The 24,235-nt window shown below is 31.3% G+C and overlaps 10 protein-coding genes across 10 annotated transcripts, besides 9 other annotated features; 4 read left to right on the top strand and 6 right to left on the bottom strand.

Annotated features, from left to right (window-relative positions):
• Positions 1-95: 95 nt before the first annotated feature.
• TVAGG3_0059740 (cell redox homeostasis) lies at positions 96-598 on the bottom strand (the record flags this gene model as incomplete). Its single annotated transcript, XM_001579204.1, has 1 exon — positions 214-552. The coding sequence occupies one exon, from the start codon at positions 550-552 to the stop codon at positions 214-216; it is 339 nt and encodes a 112-aa protein (XP_001579254.1).
• Positions 599-1,782: 1,184 nt separating this feature from the next.
• TVAGG3_0059730 (associate of C-MYC AMY-1 family) lies at positions 1,783-2,098 on the top strand (the record flags this gene model as incomplete). Its single annotated transcript, XM_001579205.1, has 1 exon — positions 1,791-2,030. The coding sequence occupies one exon, from the start codon at positions 1,791-1,793 to the stop codon at positions 2,028-2,030; it is 240 nt and encodes a 79-aa protein (XP_001579255.1).
• Positions 2,099-2,634: 536 nt separating this feature from the next.
• TVAGG3_0059720 (uncharacterized protein) lies at positions 2,635-3,275 on the top strand (the record flags this gene model as incomplete). The annotated part of the gene is made up of 1 exon (XM_001579206.1): positions 2,635-3,183. One exon carries the CDS (start codon positions 2,635-2,637, stop codon positions 3,181-3,183), a length of 549 nt encoding a protein of 182 aa, XP_001579256.1.
• A 1,022-nt stretch (positions 3,276-4,297) lies between these two features.
• Positions 4,298-4,325: a terminal%2Cinverted (terminal inverted repeat of Mariner transposon ID:TVAGG3_0059700).
• Positions 4,298-5,601: a mobile genetic element.
• Positions 4,378-5,505, bottom strand: TVAGG3_0059710 (Mariner transposase; the record flags this gene model as incomplete). Its single annotated transcript, XM_051221362.1, has 1 exon — positions 4,378-5,505. One exon carries the CDS (start codon positions 5,503-5,505, stop codon positions 4,378-4,380), a length of 1,128 nt encoding a protein of 375 aa, XP_051106348.1.
• Positions 5,574-5,601: a terminal%2Cinverted (terminal inverted repeat of Mariner transposon ID:TVAGG3_0059700).
• A 277-nt stretch (positions 5,602-5,878) lies between these two features.
• TVAGG3_0059690 (cyclin-dependent kinase inhibitor 2C-related family) lies at positions 5,879-6,718 on the top strand (the record flags this gene model as incomplete). Its single annotated transcript, XM_001579208.1, has 1 exon — positions 5,879-6,718. The coding sequence occupies one exon, from the start codon at positions 5,879-5,881 to the stop codon at positions 6,716-6,718; it is 840 nt and encodes a 279-aa protein (XP_001579258.1).
• A 332-nt stretch (positions 6,719-7,050) lies between these two features.
• Positions 7,051-11,062: a mobile genetic element.
• TVAGG3_0059680 (uncharacterized protein) lies at positions 7,234-7,554 on the bottom strand (the record flags this gene model as incomplete). The annotated part of the gene is made up of 1 exon (XM_001579209.1): positions 7,234-7,554. One exon carries the CDS (start codon positions 7,552-7,554, stop codon positions 7,234-7,236), a length of 321 nt encoding a protein of 106 aa, XP_001579259.1.
• Positions 7,763-8,225, bottom strand: TVAGG3_0059670 (protein of unknown function, DUF4107 family; the record flags this gene model as incomplete). Its single annotated transcript, XM_001579210.2, has 1 exon — positions 7,763-8,225. A coding segment is annotated over one exon (463 nt), but the record flags the coding sequence as incomplete, so codon positions are not given.
• On the bottom strand, positions 8,451-9,332 carry TVAGG3_0059660 (uncharacterized protein; the record flags this gene model as incomplete). Its single annotated transcript, XM_001579211.2, has 1 exon — positions 8,451-9,332. One exon carries the CDS (start codon positions 9,330-9,332, stop codon positions 8,451-8,453), a length of 882 nt encoding a protein of 293 aa, XP_001579261.2.
• Positions 10,234-10,635, bottom strand: TVAGG3_0059650 (uncharacterized protein; the record flags this gene model as incomplete). Its single annotated transcript, XM_051221361.1, has 1 exon — positions 10,234-10,635. The coding sequence occupies one exon, from the start codon at positions 10,633-10,635 to the stop codon at positions 10,234-10,236; it is 402 nt and encodes a 133-aa protein (XP_051106347.1).
• Positions 11,063-14,720: 3,658 nt separating the features above from the next.
• TVAGG3_0059630 (uncharacterized protein) lies at positions 14,721-14,999 on the top strand (the record flags this gene model as incomplete). The annotated part of the gene is made up of 1 exon (XM_051221360.1): positions 14,721-14,999. One exon carries the CDS (start codon positions 14,721-14,723, stop codon positions 14,997-14,999), a length of 279 nt encoding a protein of 92 aa, XP_051106346.1.
• A 2,731-nt stretch (positions 15,000-17,730) lies between these two features.
• Positions 17,731-17,759: a terminal%2Cinverted (terminal inverted repeat of MuDR-3_TvMULE3 transposon ID:TVAGG3_0059620).
• Positions 17,731-18,248: a mobile genetic element.
• Positions 18,249-18,878: a mobile genetic element.
• Positions 18,849-18,878: a terminal%2Cinverted (terminal inverted repeat of MuDR-3_TvMULE3 transposon ID:TVAGG3_0059610).
• Positions 18,879-23,851: 4,973 nt separating this feature from the next.
• Positions 23,852-24,235: part of a mobile genetic element that runs on past the window's edge.

The following is a 24,235-nucleotide window of genomic DNA, read 5'->3' as shown; positions in this document are numbered from 1 at the left end:
CACAAACAATAGGGGGCGATTTTATATTAGAACATATTGGAAATTAAATGATAATTACAAATAATTATTTACTATTAAAAAAGAAACAACAATAACTCGAGTAAATAGAACATGAATAAAGACTCTAGTACTAAACATTTAAAATTAAATGTCGATATACTTCTATAATTCCGAAACAGAATCCAAATTTGCAAATGGCTATGAATTTGAATCTTATTGTGCTGCTTTGATTGCATTACGAATGCTTTCTATGTTGCAACCGTTTATTGAATCTAATGTAGAATAGCCATCATCTTCTGATTTATTGATAATGACATGCGGAATTGTTTTGATAAAAAATGAGTTCGCTGATTGCTGGTTGTTATCTATATCGATTTTGATGAATGTTGCATTAGGGAAATCGACCATCAATTCTGGTAATGCCGCTAAAAGACGAGTGCAATGAATACACCACGTAGAATAGAAAATGAGAACTACTATGCCTTCATTTTCTTTGATTTGCTGGATTAGTTTCACATGAGGCCCATCAAATTGAATCAATTTGTCACTCATTATTTGATTATAAATTTTTTTTATTTATTTCTGTAATTAAATACCCACCATTACACATATTATTCAAAAGAAAAAATTGATTCACGATTATTTTGCCTTCAAAAAGAGAATCACCCTCTGACAGTCAAAAGGTATTGGAATGTGAGTGGAGGCTTAAATATAAATTGAAGGTGATGAGAGACATCCATTTGGCTATGTAAGTGTTTCGCGAAGTATTTTAAATCTTATTTTAATATTTTATCACTCTTAGAAGTTTCATGAGTGTCAATTTTATGCATTATTTCCTTAATAAATGAGTATGCTTTGTTTATTTTAGCATGCCTTTATGTATCCGCCAAATAAAAACTAATGAGTAAACAAATTAAAATTTTGGAGCTAAAGAGAGCAAACATTTTATACTTTTACTGTAGACAAATATATCAAATTGATAATTGATAAAAAAATAAGCCGAATTTTCATGATTAGGTTAGGAATGTTCTTAAAGAATCTAAATTGCCTAATTTTGTAGTTTATATTCTACTAGGAACATTATAGTAAATCATGAAAAGGATAAAAAGAGCTACGATACCTAAAAGAAGAAATTCGTAATTATCGTTAGATAAAAATTCTCCTTTCATATTGCGTAATATTGCTGTTTTCGTTTTAACTTCTAAGATTTTGAATTGGTTGATTTCAACGTCCGTCAATTCCTCATCCTTCATTTTTTTATAAATGTCACTTTTATTCATAACTTTCAGTCAGAAAATTATATGCACCAGTATTCAATTAAACACAAACTTTATTAAAATATTTTATCTTGAGAGTAATGCAGCATAAAGTCTTAAAATTACATCACAATAAGCGAATTTTATGTTTTCATTTTTTTTTATAATAACTTCTATTAAATATTTCATATTTCGTTAATCTGAACGAACGAATGACTATTTCCCTGCATGCTCTGGAATGTGAACTCAATAATAATAATATTTCATTCGATAATGTTTAAACACTCAAGGATTATTAGTATTTTGTGATGCTATTCGCATTGATGATCAATGTTCCTGCGATATTGATTCATGATCCAAAATTCTATGTGAATTTCCACCATTTCAACTGAACTTGGAGCGATATCTCAATGCTAGTTCGAGTATTATGTGCTAAAGCTAATTATAGATGAAATTCTTCAAAATATGAAACAATAGCACTGGGGAGTTGTAAATGGGATTTTTAAATTATAAATTGTCACTTTTTAGTATTAAATGTCTGACGACAAAGCGGAATTCAGAAATTACTTAGAGCAATCCGGTGTTGTCGATTCAATTAATAAAGTATTAATCAATTTATTCGACGAGGTTGACTTACCAAATGATCCAATGGAATATATCAAACAATATTTAGGGTGTCCAAAAGGAGTAGATGCCGCCGCTATCGCCGCAGAAAATGCCCGCCTAGAAGAAGAAATTAAGAATTTAGAGGAACAGCTCAAAAAGAAGAAATAAGAAATCAGAATATGTTATTGCAAATATTTATTCTAAACCATTTACGATATTACTATATTTCAGTTAAATATACCTTATTGTTTTTAATTTAATACAAATTCAAGTCAAAAAATCAAGACAAACTTTAATTTACAAAAATAGAAATCATATTAAGATATTAATATCTACGTTGCCTTGATTTTTTTGAAATATTCTTATACGTTGAGTTATTCTATATATTTTTTGATAACGGAAAATGTTTTTTCTTTCATCTCTTTTAATAACTAGACAAATCTAAGATTTGAGTTGAGGTTTGAAGTATCGACTTCTCGAAGCCTCATGCTTTTTTCAGAATTAGAGCCGTTTGCTTGATTTCTAATTAATGTATCCCATCTCAAGTAATTCAAGATTCGACACGCGATCTTTTGATTTAGATACCTGTTTCCATATGTATGTGGAGCTTATCAATCCATATATTATGATAGGAATCCTAATTTTTGGTCTTTTCATCAAAACATTTTGGAATTCGGCGAGATTTTAATTTTGTAATATTACAAACCTTTCTATCAATCAAAGTGAGTGTTTTTTCCAATTATCTTAATTTTTGTCACTTTTTATATAAATAATGAGTTACAAAGAAATCGGTAATACTGGAATTAGACAACTTGACAATTCATATGAGGTGTCACTGTGGCTTAAGAGAACCATGAAACTTTTAGAAAAAGCTGAAGATAAAAATAATATTCCTCTCAGTAGAAGAAGCTCATATGCATACTCAGTTGCCTCCTCAAACGCTTTAATGAGTAGTGATGATGAATATCCATCAGATGATGATGAAATTATTAAATTAGGAACTTCAACTGATAATAAACGTTTCAAACAAATCACAAATAACTTTAGAAGTAACTCTCTTTTAACTAGCTATCGCTTTAAATGGCAATTGTTCGCAAATCAGCTGAAATTACGCGGTTACCAGAACGAAGTTGATTTAGAAGCGTTCCAGAATTCAAACAACACAGGAGGTTTCCACACCCCACACGTACCTCAAGTGAAGCGCGTGTTTACCAGCTACTACTTCACTTGGAAATTGTTTTCAAGGAAATTAATTGAAAATACATGGAAGAAAGAAGTTAAAGAGGTTGCAAAGAATCCAAAAAGACTTAGCTACGGTTAATGTTATTTAATTAAATGTACGATTATTGTTTTTCGTTGTTTTAATTCGGGATTTGATTTTTTTTTTCAGATAAAAAATTTACATATGTTTCAAGTATCCACTGATTGAGTAATATTTCCTCCTGCAACAAACTGCTTTTGACAGTGTTTTGATCAAATAAGCAATTAATAACTATTTGCTTGCATGATTATATTACATGCATCACAAGCCATCATATACTTCAATTCAATAATGTAGCTCATATCCTTGATGCTAAACTGAAAATTGCAAAATTGATCTTTTGATTGAAAAAAAAATTACCAAATGGATTTTTATCCAAAAATACTCACCTGAAATTCATTCAATATGTCACTTTACATAAAATCGCAAAATTCCGACTATTTTTTTTAAAATTTTAAAATAATTTTATCGTAAACTAATCAAATCATTTTCATGAATATTCTCCATTATAACGATTTTATTGATTGTTTCAAAGATTATGATGATATTACGTCTAGGTTGTATAGACTGCATATAACAAATGAAGACGAAATCGATGCTTTTTGTGAAGAAATTAAAAACAAATTAATGAATAACTCGGGTGAATATTTAATGGATCACTTAAAGGAAATGATTTCAAACGCAGAAAAACAAAACAATGGGTACTGGCCATCTTATTTGATCTTAAAGCAAAAGCTGTTCAAAGAATCTTTTCCTGATGATATTTCATCCTACTACACTAAATTTTTGCAAACAATTATTGATGATGATGTGAGTTTGTTTATTCCATTCACAGAACAAGAAAATTTTAATTATCTCAAACTTGCCAACTTTGATTTCATTCCGTGTGTGAGAGAACAATTATATATACTTGAATTATGTTGTTATTACGGCTCTGTCAATTGTTTCAAGTTTTTGAGAACAAAATTCTCTGCAAAAATCACAAAAAATTGTCTTCTTCTTTCATTTTTAGGAGGAAATCCAGAGATTATGAGTGCGTGTTTGAAAGATCAAAAACCAGATGATGAATGCATGAAGTATGCAATCATGTCTCACAGCATCGATTTTGTTACATTCTTGATGAACGAACATAAAATTCCAATCGACGTCGAAGAATGCATAAAATACAATAATATAGGGTGTCCAAAGGTGTGTTTAGCACAAACCTGAATACTGCGAATAGAAATAAACAAGTTACATATATATAAAGTTTATTTAAATATAATCACCATTGGATTCAATCACGCGTTCGCAGCGATCGATCCAGGCTTGAAAGACACGCTTTAAATCATCATGAGAAAATTGCTCAAATTGCTCTCTTACAAAATTTTCAAGATCATCTGGACTCGCGAATTCGCGTCCTTCAGCTCTCTTTTTTAGCGTGCCGAATAAATAAAAGTCAGAGGGTGCAATATCAGGTGAATAAATTGGGTTTGGAACAACTTTGACATTGTTTTCCAACAAGTAATTCATTACCTTATGACTTTTGTGAACTCTTGAATTATCAAAATGAATTGCAAACTTTTGTTTTTGTTGTTTGGATTTCTCAAACTCATCAGAATTGATAATTTGAGTAAGAACATTGTCAATTAGATACTGAGCATTCATCGTATTAGGTTTTTGAAGAATATCAATTGCGATGATGCCATTCACGCCCCAAAAAACCGACAACATCATCATTGGTGTGTCAATTTTTTTCTTCGGGAATGTTTGCGGATTTTCATCCTTCGGGATCCACATGATTTTGGCTTCTGTTGCATATTGAAACCAAGACTCGTCCCCTGTTACTAAAAAGCGAAACTTCTTGGATTGATACGCACCCAATATAGAGAGGAGCTCTTTCGAAGATTGGACTCTAGATTTTTTTTGAACTGAATTAAGGTTGTGCGGAACCCAACGTGTATACGCTAGTTTGTAGTTCAAATAATTGTGCAGATAATAACTGACTGTTGTACGTGGTATCTTTGTCATCTCCTCTATCCTTCTGAGTGATGCTCTTGGGTCTTCATCTAGCGCTTGAAGAATTGCTTTGATTTTTCTTTGATCCGGCGATTTTTTGTCAATTTTTATGATGGGCGCCTTTTTGTTCATGAAGTGATACATCCTAACATGATACGTTACAGTGGAATAGCTAGGAGCATCCATACCGAAGCATTTTACCAATGTCTCGTAGATTTTTTTACAGTCTTTGCATTTTTTTGCAAGAGCGAGGATGTTTTCTTTATGATTCATTAAAAAAATGAAAAAAATCCCGCCAAAATTTCCCGCGAAACCGCCTCTTGTCTCAAAATTCATTTTATATCCCGGCATGGCGCCAAAATACAACATACTCATCATATACATCTATTCATATTTTTTATTATATATTTATAATCAGCATATATCTCCTTTAATAGTCTCATATAGAGCGCTGTGCTAAACGCACCTTTGGACACCCTATATACCAGCGCTTTTTATTTATTATGATGGAAAAAATAAGATCAAGGAATTCGTTGAAAAAATATGCTATTTCCCAACTGTTTTGGAAAAAGTTCTTTCTATATTGCCAAAATTCATTGATAACAAATCACAAGCACTTGTAAGGGCTGCTCAAAAAATTGCAGCCCAAAGATATTATCACATCGATAATGGCGATGGAAATGAGAAAGATGAATACGGAAAAATTCTTCTTCATTATACTGCAGAATGTTTTCACCGTGTAAGCTTCTTTTGTCCAATGGGTTACGATAATATTCTTAAAAATGCCATAGACAACGAAGGAAAAACTGCTTTACATTATGCAGTTTTAAATAATAATGCTAAAATTGCAATTAGTCTGATCCTGTCTGGCCTCTGCGATGCTTTTGTTCTTGACAAGGAAGGAAAAACCGCTCTTCACTATGCAGTTATAAATGATAAAACCGAAGCTTTAGATAAACTGATCGAGTATCGCCTCTGCGATGTTAATATTCCTGACAAGGAAGGAAAAACCGCTCTACACTATGCAGTTATAAATGAAAATGTCATGGTTGTAATATCTCTGACCACCTATGGCCACTGCGATGTTAATGTTCCTGACAAGGAAGGAAAAACCGCTCTACAATATGCAGTTATAAATAATATAACCGACATTGCAAGACTATTAGCCAAGGAAGACAACATTGATGTAAATGCAACTGATAATGATGGGAAAACTGCTCTACACTATGCAGTTATTAATGAACAAGTTTCCCTCATAAAGCTCTTGAAAGGTTCAAATGGCAGTTGTGTCAATGTTGCTGACAATGATGGAAAACTCCCCCTTCACTATGCAGTAATAAGTAATAATATTAAAATTGCTAAAAAGCTCCAAAAAATCACTAATGATATAAGAAAACGAGATAACAATTCGAAGTTTCCTCTTCAATACGCAGTAAACAATTATGCAATGTTCATTACACTAATTACGCCTAGATATACAAATAATAATGCATATGATTTAGAGGATGCTCTGGAATGCTTTGAAGAGGCTAAGAAGAGCATAAAAAGTGATATTGCTGCGTGGGAGGGTGGTATGTGGACACCTGGAGATGACTAAACATCTTTTCATGTTATAGGATGTCCCAGAACCCGTGAGCATCTCGAGAGTAAATTGATATTTTTATATTATAATAAGTAAGCAATGTAACTCATAATAATATAGCATTTAAATAAACATATTATATATAGCACTTATTTAGCTCATTTCAATATGGAGATGTTCACGGGTTCTGGGACACCCCATATTTAAATATAACATATCATTTAAATAAACATATTATATTTAAAATATTTATCATAAAATTAAATTGCCAGAAGCTAAAATAATTAGTTCCCAGAGTTCACAATCATAATTCAGAATATGCTTAGAAATAATTCAGATGAACTAGAAGTTAGTATACAAGTCTCGTGTATGGAGGCACTGCGTTCCTCCGTACGCAATACTTGTGAATTTGACACTTTACAAAACCGTTAACGTATATTTTACAACACAAACGACAACACTAACTTAACCTTAAATATTTACAAAGCCGCCAACCACTTCACCTCACTACTGTAAAAAAATAAACGTTCTCACTTACAAAAGTATTGCAACTCCTCCCATTGCTGTGCTTCACATAACAGTTCATATTCTTCTGACTCACTTTCTTCTTCATATAGGTCAAAGTCACTGTCAAAATAAATGTTAGTAAGTTTTGACAAAGCTAATGAAACACGCTTACCGTTTGTATCATATGCTTGTATAAACTTTCCATTCTTCATTCCTTCATAAACGCTCAAACTAACTTTACCCTTTCTCCCTCGTATCTGATAGAATGTATTTTCACGAGGAACGAAGAACAAATTCTTGAACTCATGACCGTTGTAGTTTGTTATCTCAATAGTTTTCGTCATTTATATAAAAATAAAATAAAAAATAAACTTAAAAATAAAATAAAAAATTAATGATATCACCACCCTCACACGTATGAAAACATAGCGCAAAAATAAATTTAGGTGAAGTGGTGAGATCTCACCTGTTTTCTAACCTCTTTTTTCACCCGTTGAATTCATTACTTTATAACTCTCTTCCTTGGTTTCTTTTTAGTTGCTTTCTTCACGTCTGTCTCCAACTTGACTGTCTTTCTTCTTCGTCCGTAATGATACCAATTACTTCCACCAGTCAATGGGTCAAATGGTCTTTCGTAAGGGTTTCCATACATTCCATAGGGACCATACGGAAGAACTACTGGTGGAGGAAGAGTTCCATCGACTCTATTTAAATGCATTGTTTCACCTTTCATCTGGTCATTAAAGTCTTTTGCGTGTTTTGCAAACTCATCGTCCTTTCCTAAAGCATTTTCTGACTCAGTCGCAACCAAATTGGATGCTTTATTTATGAGCCCTATTTTATTTAATCTTAACTTCTTTGCAACCCAGCCTCCAATCTTCCCTTTATTTGCATCTAATGTCTTCGAAACCCTTCCTCCACTCATTTTATTTACTGCGTCATAAGCCCCAAGTGCTTTTGCTCCAAATGCTAATGCTTTTGTTCCCATTGCGCCTAAAGCTGTCCAAGCTACCATTTACACCATATTAAAATCATCTCTCTTCAATATTATCTCATAAAAGTTCTCGTTACTGGAGAAAGTCAATGAAACATAAACATTCTCATGGACTTCGTCCTCGCCGCGTTGCGGCTTCATAAACTTCTTTCTTATCTCATCTATACGCTTCAAAATGTCTGAACAATTGCTAACATCTTCTACAACAGTTATTTCATCATGAATGACCTTCAAGAACAAGCTCATTTAATATGCTATTAAAATCATCTCAATAATGAGTCCATCCTTTCCATCTTTAGGTAGCACAACATCTTTCATTGAAGAAGGTTCGACAAGTCTTATGTTAAACTTACTGACAAAGTTTGTTATACTATAATGCTTCGGCGGCGAATACATGTAGTTTGAAAGACATAATATAGATTCTTCAGCAAATTCACTTATACTGGATTTTATAACAATGTTCTCACGAGACCAAATACCACCAATTGACAATCTTGTAAGCAATCCTGCTGAACCTTCAACTGTAAACGTCGATGGTAACATTCCACGAAGGTCATCTATTGACATCTTTGAGTCACTGAATTTAAATATTTTCTTAAAGCAATCGTCATTATCTAACCATGCAATAGCTTTGAAGTTTTCATTCGAATATACATCTGCTTCATTAAATGTAAAACCTGACTTCTTTGCAGAGACGACTTTAAAATCTATTGCATTTGTTTCAAAATTATATACTATGGTAACTTCTGAAGGTAATGGATGTCCTTCCGCAGTCAGTTGTTCTCTCACTACCGTTTGAAGCTTTGTGTTAAAAACTTTCATGTCATCTCCTGTGTCTAGGTTCACATACACAGCAACAGGAAAACTATCTTGCTTCTTTGTTTCATCATTATACCTCAAAACATTAAAGTTCTTCAATAATATTGTTCTTCCTGCTGGAATACTTCGAACCTGTCTGATTTCAATAGCTTTCTCACCTCCTACATACTCTACCCAGTGCCTTGGATATTCATAAGTATACTGACTTTCTTGAATTTTGGTAGGTTTCATCATAACGTGTTCATAGTATATCTTTATACTCTTGTCAGTTAGACTCGGTGCTATGTTCTGAATATTTCTGACTTGCATTTTTAATGGAGATAAAATGAAGCATTTAATACATGACGTAGATGAAGACATGAATGAAACTACAGACAAACTTAACTCTTCTCTCATTCTTCCTTTCAGTAAGGACTATGAGTTCTGTTCAAATGGCGTTTATTTCTATTGTGGAAAGATGGGTTCAGGTAAGACATTTAATTTAATTCGTCATATACTCATAACAGAACGTTTAGGAAATGACTCATATTATGACCAAATCATTATATCAGCAACTTCAGACTCTATGGACTCAACAGCGAAAACATTTATGTCAAAAGTTCAAGCCTCTGTCGTTAAAGTTCCAGACAGTGAACTCATTGAATTTCTTCAACGTTACATTCGACGTAAGAGGAAATATTATGCCATCGTTGAATTTATACAGTCAGGAATGCAAAAGACTTCTGAGGAGATGGAAAGAATTATTGACACAAACACCACTTACGTCAGTACTCAGGAGTTTACGATATGAAACGACTGACAAACTACATTCTATCAAAACTTTCAAAATACCCCTTCAAAAAATATCCTTCAAACACTCTGCTCGTTTGCGACGACTTCGCTGGTAAAGGTTTAGTGTCAAAACCAGACTCACCATTAGCTAATATCATACTAAAGTCAGACATTACCACTTAACTGTAGCAATACTTATGCAAACATGGAGGTTTTTAGCTTTAAACATAAAACGTCTCATAACTGACTTCGTTATCTTTCAAGGTTTCTCACGTTATGATATTGAACTCATTTGGAAACAGTCAGGTATAACATTACCTTTTGAAGAAATTTGGGAAGCATATAAGTCTCTCATCTCTCCTCGTTCATACCTTGAGATTCATATCATGACTAATACCATTAAAGTCAAAAATATTCCATGGGAACGACCAACATTGTTTTAAAGTTTAACCTTCAATTGACTGATGGTAAACAAATTCCATGCATCTCTGTCGCCATTTCTGTTAATATTTTTGCTGTCATTCATATCATCCACTTCTCCATCCGTTAGCTTTTGAGGATATGTGTTAGAATAGCTGTTCTTAAATGAAGGCTTTTCACCTTTGAGAGCATAAACTCTATAACTTTCTGCATACTTTATGTTTGAACCTCCTGAGCCATCATTGACATAAATTTTTATAGGCTTCCACCCTTTGTTCATGTTCCTGCTTCTTCCCTTAGCTCTTTTGTTCAGTAGTTCTACATCTTTATACACAGCTCCTGTCTCAGTGAATTCAACAATATTTTCATTCGTTAGCTTTACATTCAAACCCTTGTCGAGTATATTGTTCATTTCATACATATAAAAGGTTTTTATTCTATATGAAATGAGAAGCAAATCCATCTTAGCTGGTGCCGTTAATGTTCCAATTGAACCAACATCAAATGTTGACTCACGAACGACAAACAATATTGTCATAAAGAACTATAGTTCAGAGTGTTTGAAAGAAAAAGAACCAGAACTGAAATCCGTGAATTTAAACTCAGCTTCAAACGCTAACGCTACATCAGATGTTAAGTTAGAGTATCCACCACTGGACCAAGTTCTTTCAAGAGAAGCCAACGACAACCCTTACACAAATGTTCAAACAAATCCTTCAGATAACGTAGACCATTACCTTCTTCAGTTATACCAAACAATTTTACTCAAAGACGATAAGAAGCTTTTGACAAATCTTATAAGCAAGAACCAAATAATTCTAACAAATTCAAAATCATTCAACATATTCAAATTTGTTGGGTTTTTGATTACTTTTGTTTTGCAAGGAAATGTTCTAATTCCTTCTATAGATTCCCAATCAATACACTGAAAGTAATCAAACAAACCAGCAATCAAAAATCTCGTTATCAACAAATTCCCGTACATTTCGTCATCGAACAAATTCAATAAAATCATCATCAACGCTACAATTTCGTCATCGAACAAAATACTCAAAAGAATTCTTTCTCTTCGTGAATGATAACTTGCTGTTTTAAGAGCTTTGAGGAACATGCTTTTGTTGATGAATTCACGATGTTTCTTCATACTAGAAAGAATTTTCGGCCAAAACTTTAATGAGTTGAAATAAGTTATTTGTGTAATTCTCATTAAAGTTGAAAACAAATTATTATATTGTTCAGAAGTAGTAGCAGTTCCTAAGAACTTGAAAAGACCAGAAATCTTTCTCATTGACAAGAAGTGAACTGGCAAACCGAAATAAGGAACAGCGACAAAATTCGGTGGCAAAACAATTCTCGGATCATTTGAAGAATTCGGTTCATTACTCGATGGATTACAAAAAGTATAAGGAGTAATGATGATTTCCATTCTAGTATTATCAATGTAATCAATGAATTCTGGTCCATGGCTGTATAAAACATCAGCAGGAACATAACGGTTTTTGTAAATTCTTATTGAACAACCAAGAAACATCAAACCACGACCAATCCATCCGAAACCTGCGAAAGAGAAAGGATTCTTTGTTCTCGCTGGAACACGTATTTCTATCATTTCATTTTGCATGCTTGATCTCAAGAAGAAATGGACAATCGATCCCAAAAATTTTTCTTGTAAAGAGATGTAAACAAAAGTCATTTTTCTACAATCAATGTCAAAGAAATATTTTTCATCATTCAAGTCAAAATTATTTTGATTTCTCAATGGAAATCAATATGAAATCAGTATGAAAGATATTAATAATATTGTCCTGTTCGTCAGAAACGCAGAACCAAAAAGAATAGCAGAAAAATTATCATTAATCTTGAATTCTTCTCTTCCTTGATAAAATTGAAATAATGGATAATGCATGTGTTTTTGATTACAAAACTTTTTCAGTTCAAATGGTCTTTGCATCAATAAATTGACGTGTTTCGTCTTGATGTAGCGATTACCAATATCAATGATAAAGGAATATCAAATATATCATATCCTTTCTTAAATACTGGCTAACAACACAGTTTCCAAGCATCCATGCATTGTAAGGATCAATGAAACTTGGTTTGTCAAGTAATGTAAATAATGAGGGAACACGAAATAGGTTGTACCTGGAAGTCTTCATTCCATAGACAATCTTGTCCAGCTGTTGCTTCCCGAGACTAAATATGGATGTTTGGGGTCTAAATCATCAATGAAGTCATCTAAATCGTCAAATCTTCGTAAAACAACTAATGATGACAGCATTTGAGAAATAATTCCATATCAGCGATTCCTTTTACGGCATATCCTCGAGCCATTCGATACCATCACATTTAACGAATGCTTCTGCGATTTCGACCGTTTTTACGAAACATGATAAAAATACATCACAAACTGGGTAGTTTTGAATCAGACATGTAGTTTAGGATTGGCTCAACAGTTCTTTCTGCAGGAACAGCGGTAATAAAGTCCGAAATGATCATAATAAAGATACTTTTTTGTTTATTGTAAGGACTTGTTTCTAATAAGGCTCTGACGATGTGGGATTGATGTATCTTTGATTTCTTGCGTTTGAATATCTCTAAAGTCATATCTATGAATGGTCTGTTTTCAATAATAATATTTGCTAAATTTTGATGGGGAAGATGTACAATAAATCCCATGAGAAATTCACTGTCGAAGGCAGGAAAATCGTCAATAGTAAAATTCGTAGTTTGCTTTAATTTGTCGAACAAATTCATCAATAAAATCGAAGCAAGCTTTCTGAGCTTTGGTTGTATCTTGTCTGTTTTGCCAAGTTGTGCGAAAACATTAATTGCTGGTGTTATTTCGCTGATAGTAAAGAATTCTGGTGAAATCAAATTTAAAATCTTGTTTGTCTGTTCAATTATGATTTCATTTGAATCAACTGTATATACTTTCGATAGATATGACGAAAATCCGTCAGATTTCAAAAAAGAATGAATGAAATCTGGATTTGAAAATAAATCTTTGAAATAGGTATGAAATTTTGGCAATATGTTTGAATTTTTCATCGAATATATGCAACTTGAAAGGAAAAGTTGAACAGAATCTGATCCTACTGGTGTAGATTGTGCAATTTTCCATAATATATTTAGAATATCAAGACTTTTTGATAATACTGCTTCATTGCCTGTTATCAGTGACATTCTAGAAAACAAGGATTGATAAATCTTTGAGATATTTTTTGACGCTCCTGAAAATAAATCTGGATTCGTCAAAAAAGTTTCGAGATTATCAAGATATTTCAGTAATAACTTCTCCTTAGCCTTTATTTCGGAGACAGAATTAACTGAATCTATAAAATTCGAAACTAATGTTAGAAATTCTGCAGAGGATGGACTTCTCTGGCATTTTTCCCTTTTTTTCGAATGGAGAAAAAAAAATTTTTTTTTGAGTATGATCTCCTTGAGGATCATTTGCAATTAGAATAAGGCAATTTCAGAATTCATTTAGCCTTCTTACAGTATACTATTTCCTAGATATGAAATCAATATTATCATTTTTCCCAGCAACAATTGATTTCAATCAAATCAAAATTAGTGAATAGGAAATAGGATCAACCATTGTAATTACACATATTCAAATATTGGCGAGGAACGACATATTAACATTGGTAGTGTGAATAATTTTCAAAATTTAAAATCTTATAACAGTTTCCTAAGTTCTAGACCAAACATTCAAGCACACATATATATAGAGCATTATAAGTTTTAGATTTCGATCTGTATCAATCCACTTTGTAAAAAAATCTTCAGAAAATCTCCAGTATCTACATTTTGGACAAAATGCAAAAACCTATGAATTTTCCTATTTTAATTTGATATTCATAATTATTAAGTATTTGTAATGCATATTCTATCTTCTAATTAGTAAAATTACATTGCCCGCCAAAATCAAAAATTTTTCTATTGAAAAAATAGCGCCAAGTCCAAAAGTGTCATTTTCTCATTGAAGACCGCAGCTGGAGTCAATGCCGATTATCCACTTGCTGGGATGCTACACAGCCTTTGATCTGGCCAATCATAGTGCTGTTCCATCCACATCAGCAAGTGATTTCGGCATTGACTCCAGTGCGGTCTTCAATGAGAAAATGACACTTTTGGACTTGGCGCTATTTTTTCAATAGAAAATTTTTGATTTTGGCGGGCAATGTAATTTTACTAATTAGAAGATAGAATATGCATTACAATAACTTATATATTATGAATATCAAATTAAAATAGGAAAATTCATAGGTTTTTGCATTTTGTCCACAAAAGTGAGACAGCCGAAAATCTCTACTAAAATTGCCAGATCGACAAGGAAACAAACAGATTTCAAGTCAACACAATTATTATAGCTCATAGAGTTAGAAATCTGCGATGAAAATTTTAAGAGTCCAACTTCAATGCGCTTTTGAGAAGACACTCAAAATTTGAATGAAATTTTATATCAATTGAAATTTTTTTCTGAGGAATATTTTTATGAAAATGATTGTTTTCCTATTTCTTTTAGCAAGACATAGTTTATCAGAAGAACAGAAACCTACAGAGACTGAAGCCAACATTGAAGAGGACAAGTCATTGTTAGAAACACAAGTTCTTTCTGATTTTATTACAGCTCGTCTTTCCAGAAATCTTACAGTAAAAGGGCAACATGAATTGGAACCAATCGTTGGTAAATATCTCAGAAAACCACTTGTAAATCATTGCAGGAATCAGCCCTTCAAATCTCAATCTCAGAAGATTGTATTTTACAAACTTCGATAATATTATTCTTAAAGGTGAATCTAATTGTCTTGCAAGATTCCCTGATATAACAATTCCGATTGTACCTTTAAAGGTTTTAGAATGCATCCATCCATATTAACGGGCCTTCGGGCATGCAGGAGTTTGAGGATCAACCAGAACAAAATCAAATCGTTAAAGAATAGATTCATCTTTTTTTTACCAAACTTTAATTAAAATTTCACCAAATATTTATTTAATCATCGATTTTTCTAATAATTACCATTGAAAATATGATTTACAATATAAAGACCCGGCGTTTCAATCCGAATAATTTCGAATTTTCGATTAATCAATTATATGTAAAGAGAGATCAAATATCATTACAAAAGTGTGTGTACCTTTTAAAATTAGTCGGTATTACTTTAGTTCATCAGATATAATTTCTCAAATAATTTACATAGCTATTTGTTCATATTCTTCATTGGCAAAAATACCATCACTTATATGCAAACAAATTTTAATATAGATTGACAACGTATTTGAGAATTATATCCATTTTTATGTGATTTCTTTCATTTTTTATTGTAATCAATTTAATTGAATGCAAAATACTATATATTATGGAATGGGAGTAAACGAGCATCGCGATTTGAGTTCAAAGCAGAAAAATAATTTCAATATCTTATTTATATGTTTCATTAGCTTATATATTGAATTTTTCACATTGACTAAAAGAAAATACAGGTAAACGTCATAATTGAGGTTTTTATCATGTTAAAAAAATTGTAATAAATTCAACAAGTGGATAAATAACCTAGTATTCCAATTAGTTATGAGATAAGACATAAATTCCTTGCCAACTTCAGTGGATGCCTTCATTACATTGGATCATTTGACACAATTCTGACAACATTTGCTCCAAAGCATTGCACACTGTACTGGCCTATTGATGTGACATCAGATGCTTTTACGAACTCTTGTAAGAAACCAACCAAGTAACCAAGTGTATCATGATTAACTTTCGGTAATTTTCTGACGAACACCAAATTGTATGGTTTTTAATGGATTCGACAAATTCATTGTACAGAGACATAGGAACTAAAGGCTCATATCAGCGAGCCATCTCTTGAACAGCTCGCGAGGTCATTGAGTTCTGCACCTACATAACAACTATCTTTTCCGTTGTTTATTTCTTCAACCATTAAATCAACTTGTACTTTGTTTCCTGGAAGTCTGAACATGCTTCCATCTTGTCAAGGCCGGCATTCCAGAGCTCGTGGATGAATCTGTGCATGAATAAGGTACTGTGCACTTGGGCGCTGATCTTCTTTGCGCAAAAACTAATTCAAGTAAAGGAGCACCGAAAATGAAGTAATCCTGTGAAGGATGTGTAGGTATGAAATTATCATGAACTTGGCTGCATCGGAAATGTCTCTCCAGAGTCACAACGAGCGGCCAATCTGATATAAGACATTTTAGCTACGTTGTTGATGCCAGATTTGGTTCCAATGCATCTGTTGCTACGTAATGTCTAACAAGAGGCTGGATTTTGAGGTGATGGAGGGTAAAACAAATTACTAAAATTAAATCCCAAATTCTGAAAACATTTTCAGGATTGGGGTTGTTATGTATGAATTTGAGCAAGTAAATGAATGTTTCGTCGATAAGTTGCTTCTCTTTACCAACCATTTCTACAAATACACTTGGTTGCGCTTTCGGAAGCTGTTTACAGTAGCCAATAATGAAGGCGAAGATTTCAACACAGTTCTTTTGAAGAGCGATCGGTGTTGATTTGAGTATTGGGCAGACAGAGGAATCCATATCGAAAACTAAGAGATTCATCTGGAGGAATTTCTTTCTTATTGAAGATGCTTCCACGATAACGAGTATTGAAATTCTCAACTGCGAATTTTCTGATATCCATCGGCTTTGAATCAGAAGTAATTGAAGTTGGAAGATAAAACGGAATTTCTGGTTGGAGTAACAAGTTACTATCAATAGAAGCTGATGCAGATAATTTAACAAGAGTAGATTTTCTGCTTGAAACGCGATGTAATCTTGTATTTTGGTTTAAATTCGGAAGAGATGTTTTTCGGAACCTCCAATTCCTGATTTAGACTCGGGTTTCTGTAGCGTTGGCTGGATATAAACTTCTTGAGGAACTTGGATTGAATTGAAATCGAATTTAATCTGCTTTAATGTGTTTGGATCGATAATAATCGAATCCTGAGGTGGGTTCCATGTAACTTCGTTTGTTACTGCATTGTGAAAATATTTTTGATGTGTGTTCTCGTCTTGAAAAATATAATAGCGTGGAGTTCTTGATCGTCTCATATCAACGCTATTTAATTTTAATTCTTATTTGACAATTACTCTCAAAATATAAAATGCAATTCAAATATATGAGGCCGATAAAAGTGACATAAATATCAAAGAATATAAATATACTATGATAATACTCCAAATATTTATCAAAATCCCGATAAAATTAAAAAGTGACACATTTCAGATTTTGAGATATTCAATTTAAAATTTTGGATCACTGTTTAAACGACTATACTATAATTAAGTCATTTCGATTGCAAAAAATGAAATTCAATATGAAAAAATTTAGCGACAGCCTGTGATTCTTATCAGATCAGGATGCAGATATAAAATTTAAGCTATAAAACTAATAGCAACCCCGGTTCCAAAGCTCAAATTGCTAAACTATCGGATATTAAAAAAAAATATATTTGATAGAGGGCGATTGACACATCATTCAAACCAAGAGTAGGGGTATTTTAGCTAAAAGTGACACACCCGTGAAGGGTGTGATTACGATCGGTAATTTCGACAGTTTAGATTTTAAAATTTTTTATGGAACTGTTGCGAGTTTCATAAAGAATTTAAGGAATATAAGCAAAGATTTGAATCAAAATCTTGCCCTAAGCCGCTCGATTCGCTCGCGGCTTCCGCGAATTACAGATCAGCAAAGATTTGAATCAAAATCTTCGAACTAAGCCGATCGCTTCGCTCGCGGCTTTCTTTATTATTTTAAATTTGCATATTTCCATCAAAGTTCATAAGGTAAAAAATTTCGTTTATATTATTGCAAAATAAAATCTTCATTATCAAAATAATATTAAATAATAATATAATATAATATAATTTATAAAACAACTATTATTTCATAAAGTTTAATTGCCAAGGTTCATCTAATTTTTTGATTTTTATGTTTTATGAATTTTATTTATCATGTATATATCTAATGTAGAAGTACCTTAATATGTACGTAAATTTTAATGATTATAACAACATTATAAAAATTATGAATAAAAACTTGATATAAAATAACATTTTTATTTTACTAAGAAAAAAAAGTTTTTGATAATAATTTATTTTATTTCGAAAAAGTAGCAATAATCGTAAAAGGGTATTGATAGGCTTGCTAAAGTAACTATTTTTAGCTGTCAAATACTTTTGTATTTTGAAGTAAATTAATATAAATTTGTTTTTACTTTTATTTCGAAAAAGTAGCAATAATCGTAAAAGGGTATTGATAGGCTTGCTAAAGTAACTAATTTTAGCTGTCAAATACTTTTGTATTTTGAAGTAAATTAGTATAAATTTGTTTTTACTTTTATTTCGAAAAAGTAACAATAATCGTAAAAGGTATGATAGGCTTGCTAAAGTAACTAATTTTAGCTGTCAAATACTTTTGTATTTTGAAGTAAATTAGTATAAATTTGATATTATTTAACTCCCTTTGAAAACCTCAATTTCCATACAGAGGAACGGGAATAGCATCCAATATTCCCTGAGAATGGTTGCGCATTCTCAGTTCCCTCTATATTTCGAACGAAGCTCTCATCGGTCTTTTTTTTAATACTAAACGTTTTTTCCCCCTGTCACTTTTAGCTAAAATTTGGGTTTGCCTTCAAACCAATGTCAAACATTGTTCTAATAAGTCCGTCTGAGACTCTTCTCATGGCTCTTTTCCTTGCCTTTGGCTAGAAAATACAAGTAAAAATAATTATCTGAGAGCCAAAAATTTTTGACATTTTGATAAATTTACAAAATTTTGAGATTTGACAATGGAAATACAAAGATGATTTTAGAAAAAACCAAACAAGATCCATCAGAAGAAGAAATTAATCCAGAGGACAATAATTTTGATTGTACAGAACTAGAAAATACATTATCTGATTTTATAAATTGCGGAGATACCGAAGTTCAAGATAATTCAATCAAAAACTATCGAATATTATTCCCAATATCCGCCAGCAGCCGATTTATTGGTTTCGTGAACCATTTCAAGATCATCAAATAATTCCATTTCTCTTCGAAATTTTAATGAATGATATTAGGGAGAATTTAGTGTTACCAATATTGAACATATTTTCTAATTGTATTCGTTCTACAACCATATCTCAATTCTTCTATTATCAGGACTTAATGCTTATTTGAATAATATAATGAATGCACCTTCAAGAAATTATAAGCAATATCTGAAGGAATACTTAGTATCTAATAACAGTATCTTTTGTGCGTTTCTAAGTATATTACGAAATCTTTCTCAACATAAATTTCTCCTGAGATAGAAAACGGACTCTTTTGGTATAATTCATTAATATAATACTTGTTTCAATTGAATCAGATGTCAGTGACTTTATGATTGATGCAATTGAAATTTCAATAAATATAATTCCACAATCAAAAGATGTAAGGATGACATTAGTTTACAATGACTTTGTACAACTTTGTTTTCTCAAAATTTTTACATTTTGATAAAAGTTTTCGAATTATTCTGAAATGTTTGGGAATTTGCGTTCAATATATGCCAGATAAGGTATTTGATAATTTACCTGAAACATGGACTGATGACATCAAGAATTATTGCTTCAAATAGATCAAGATTCTCAAATTGAAATATTAAAATTTATTTATGAAGTTTCAAGGACTCCAAGTGGATCATCTTTGTTACAATCGAGGGGATATCTTGTATTCTTACAGAAATGAGCGAAAATGCTACTTTCAAAGTTAGAAAATATTCTTTGAAAATTATTCTTGAAATTTTAGGGTATCAACCAGAATTAGAAACGCTTCATCATAGAAAAGGGTCGTTGGAGTTTCCTTTTACCATTTTTCGAAGTTGAAGAAGATGAAATTAATGATATGATTTTATCTTCTCTTTCCGGCATTATATACTCAGCAAAAGTTGTTGATGGTCAAAGTAATCCTTTGTTTGAAGCTTTTATGTCATGTGATGAGATTCTTGATTATATTCAAGAAATTTCAATCAGAGATGAGGAAAATCAGAATTATCCAAACTTAATAGAAAAGTGCTCAACTAATTATGAGCGAAATGGATGCAAATATTCAAGCAATCGAACATTCATAAAATATTATGTTTATTTTTTTAATTATTATAAATATCCATTGTTTTATTTCATATATCTTTTTATTTAAAAGAATTATGCTTATTGTGAATATATTTTTATTGTATGAAAGCAATGCTGTATCAAGATCTATAAGAATTATTCTTTATTTACCAAATAAACATATTATTCCGCAAAAGGCTTTAAGGGTGTACTTACTACTTTCTAAAATTTAATCAATTTTATTGACATTCGCTAATATATGAAGTATATATTTCAAAAAGGAATTTTAGAATTTCCAAAATTTTTAGAATTTATATAATTTGATAAGTTTACTTATCGTCTGTTCATACTCTTAGCAAATATAAAAAAATAATCAAAAAAAGATAGATGAATAAATGATCTTATTAAGATTTTTATTAAGATTCTTATCGATGATACAAGCAATATTCAGGATTATTATCTATAAGTTCAAAAGAAAGGAAAAGACATACTTATTACGAACAAAACTTTGTAATGCCAGAGAAATCCTCCTCAGTTCATGAGATTGAAGATCTATAATAAATCGATATTGGTGTCCAATAATTACTGTCACATATGATCCCATCTTACTTGATTATTTCAAAAATGAAGTAGGGAATTTCAAAAATTATTACACGTTTACTTCCATAATAACACAGCGATACTTATGATATAATTCATTATTTACGATTTTCACCTTTAACAGAGAATGATATTAATTTTTTGGCTAAAGTTGCGATGATTCGAATATTACAATGTCAACATAACTTCAGTGCTAAATTTCATGCATGTAAATAAATAAATAAATTTGGACTTTTATTAGGGGGATAATATTAGAATATGCGAAGAAGCATGAGGCAAGTCAAGAAATAATTGATTTAATTCGTCTTTATGCAAGATATTTTATATTTACATTTAATTTCTGGAGTTCGAATCCTTTTGACGATTTTTATAACAGAAGAAGGATCCTTTTCAAAACAGGCGAAGTAAATTAATCTTCAAGAACCGATCAATCAGATCATTATGAGATTCTCAGAAGGTTTGAAGACGAAATTGAGGAAGATGTCTAAAACAAGAATATATGCAACCAAACAATGACGGTATTGCTCCTAAAATATTAAAGACACTATTAGTTTTTCTGAGTTTTATTAGATTTTGTTTCATTTTATGATAAAAATTACTTTTGGTTTCTTGTTCGGCTGAATTAATTTAGATTGCGCAAAAATAAACAAAGCAATTGTGTTTGGTCTACTTGCAAAATGCATATATAGACGAATTACTATAGTAGTAAGAATCAACATCATGTATCAATGATTTATTCAGTCCTTTATAAAGTCATTATTGGTTTGATGGCAAATTTGATACAATTTTAATAAAAAAAATATTTACAATTCTTTTTTGTGAATAAATTTTTATTAACGCTATTATTCCATGACTAAGAAGAAGTTTTTACGAAAAACTAAGTTATTACCGAAAAACAAATTAAAATTACATAACATACGATTATTGGCTTCACGCCTGTATAAAACACAATAAAAGTGTAAATTTTTAAATGATTGCTACCTTCAAAGCCAAATATATCACTACTTTTATTTACAGTAATTAAACCTAGTAATCATAGAGTTCTTACAATAACCTAAGAAATTTATTACAAAGACACGAGTATTTCGACATTAATTACAAATTACCAGAAAATTTCCAGATTTCATGAAACTCAAATACAATGTATTCAATAGCTATTATCACCCATAATTGCGGTCAAATACCAACCTACTCTCATTTGAATACTTCAAAAAAGAAGTTGGAGATCTAGAATTTCTTGTAATTTTTATTGCCATGGCATTAACATATCTTATCGCAATATGTTTTATCTTTATCGCTTTATCAGATTAACAGACGAAGAACTTGATTTCGTAGCGAAAAATGCAATGCGTACTATATATAGAACTTCAAAAAGGTTGTTATGCCAAATTGCTTGTTTACGAATTAAATAATATCGGACTCATGCTTGGTGAATAATCCTAGATTATGCTAAAAGGCACAACGCGAACGAAATATTATTGACATATTCGTTTACTTGCAAGGAATTTTAATACTCAACATTCAATTTCGAGTGCTGGAATCCATATGATCCCGCAAGAAAATCGAACCTCTTTTTCAATACAGGCAAAATAATGTATTACAACAAGAAAGCCAGCGCTGATCTTCCAGTCCGCTATAACATCGCAGAAGGTTTGAAGACGAATTAAGAAAATTCAACAAACAACCTTATTTCCCACTTAGAATTCTACTTTGTTCGCTAAAATACCAAATCATACGAAAGAAACACCATTATCTGAACTCTAAATTTTTTATTTTATTTATTTATATATCTAAAGTCAATATAATACACAGAGATGACCATATAATTAAGGGAAGGAAAAATTTTGAAAAAAGAGGAAGAAAGACTTGAATGTATTACTTTCAGCCTTTTTGTTCAACTACATATGCTCTCATATAAAGGAATAATGATTTCATTGATCAAGATCTAGATTTACCATTGGAATTAAATTTCTTTCATTTTGGAAGTATAGATTACAATCGAATAGTATATCATTGTTTCTTCATTTATTAAATCTTCGACATGTTTGTTGTGCCTTCGACAGCTTTATCAAACCTTTGATATCTTTATCTTTCCACGGGAATGTATGTTGAATTAGAGCAAAGCATAAATAAGATTTCATGACTTCAAATATATTACAAGAACAATAAAAAAGAATTTTGTAAATAGTTTCCTGAAAACAATAAAGGTTTATTTATTGATTTAGCAATGCAGGGTTTGGACAAAGACATCTACAGTTATGGAGTTTAGAAGGTGAAAAAATAAATATTGCATGCATCCAACATCCACTTGCCATCGTCATTGTCATGAGCTTGGCCATTGCTGGGGAGTATTTCAGTGGATAGAGTTTAATTATCCACGTCTAAATACTATCTCTATTAGTATAATGACACGAGTGTTTAAAGAGGGTAGGCAAGACTGAATATGTTAATTTGTTCGAACGTTTTTTATAAAAGTCATTAACGAAAAATTGTACGAATTAATTAATTACCGCGTTGAATCAGATGGTTATGGCTTTTTCGATAAACTTCAAGAAGAAATTGTCGATGCAATTTTGCAAAATTGCGCAAAAATGCAATCATTTCCAAAAGATACAATTTCTAATTTATTTGGCAATTTGATGAAATTACAGCATTTTCTATGTTACATGATGAAAACCTCAATTATTCATGGCGACAAAAAGAGGTATATCAAAAATCTTTTACTAAGCGTAGGAAAGGTTGTCCAGAGCGCCAAATATGTCCACGATGCTTGGACAAACGATTCTTTTGATGATGTCAGAATATATTTAGAGAAGGATATCACGTACAAGGAAAATGGAGTTCAGAAAGGTAATAAAGGTTTCTGAATCAATTGCTTTACAAGAATTTGTAGCATTAATCAGGTGTAATCGAAGTTTTATTGGATTAGGATGGCCACTCATAGGCTCCTGACAGCATAAAAATGTTATTATCTCACAATATAAAAGGAATCATAGGAATCTACAACTATATCTATATTGTTGGAAGACTTCTTAATGTATCATGCATATAAGTTATATCAATAACTCCATTATGTTATATGATTGAATCATATTTTCGTTTCATGTTCAAAAACATTAAAATCATACTAACTATATGAGTATTATATTTAGGAAGCTGATATATAGTATGATAAAATGCTAGGTTTTGTGATTAAGAATATATACTTATCTTTTAGAAAATAATACTTTTATAAAAATATATCTTATATAATCTAAAATTTGGGACAATTAAAAAACATTAATTAAAAATAGAAGGTGAAGTGTTTATTCA

The sequence above is a fragment of the Trichomonas vaginalis genome, chromosome IV (genome assembly GCF_026262505.1).
Source record: "Trichomonas vaginalis G3 chromosome IV, whole genome shotgun sequence".
Taxonomy (NCBI): domain Eukaryota; phylum Parabasalia; order Trichomonadida; family Trichomonadidae; genus Trichomonas; species Trichomonas vaginalis.
The sequence above is the reverse complement of the archived record's forward strand: the minus strand, read 5'-3'. Positions and strand labels throughout refer to the sequence as shown.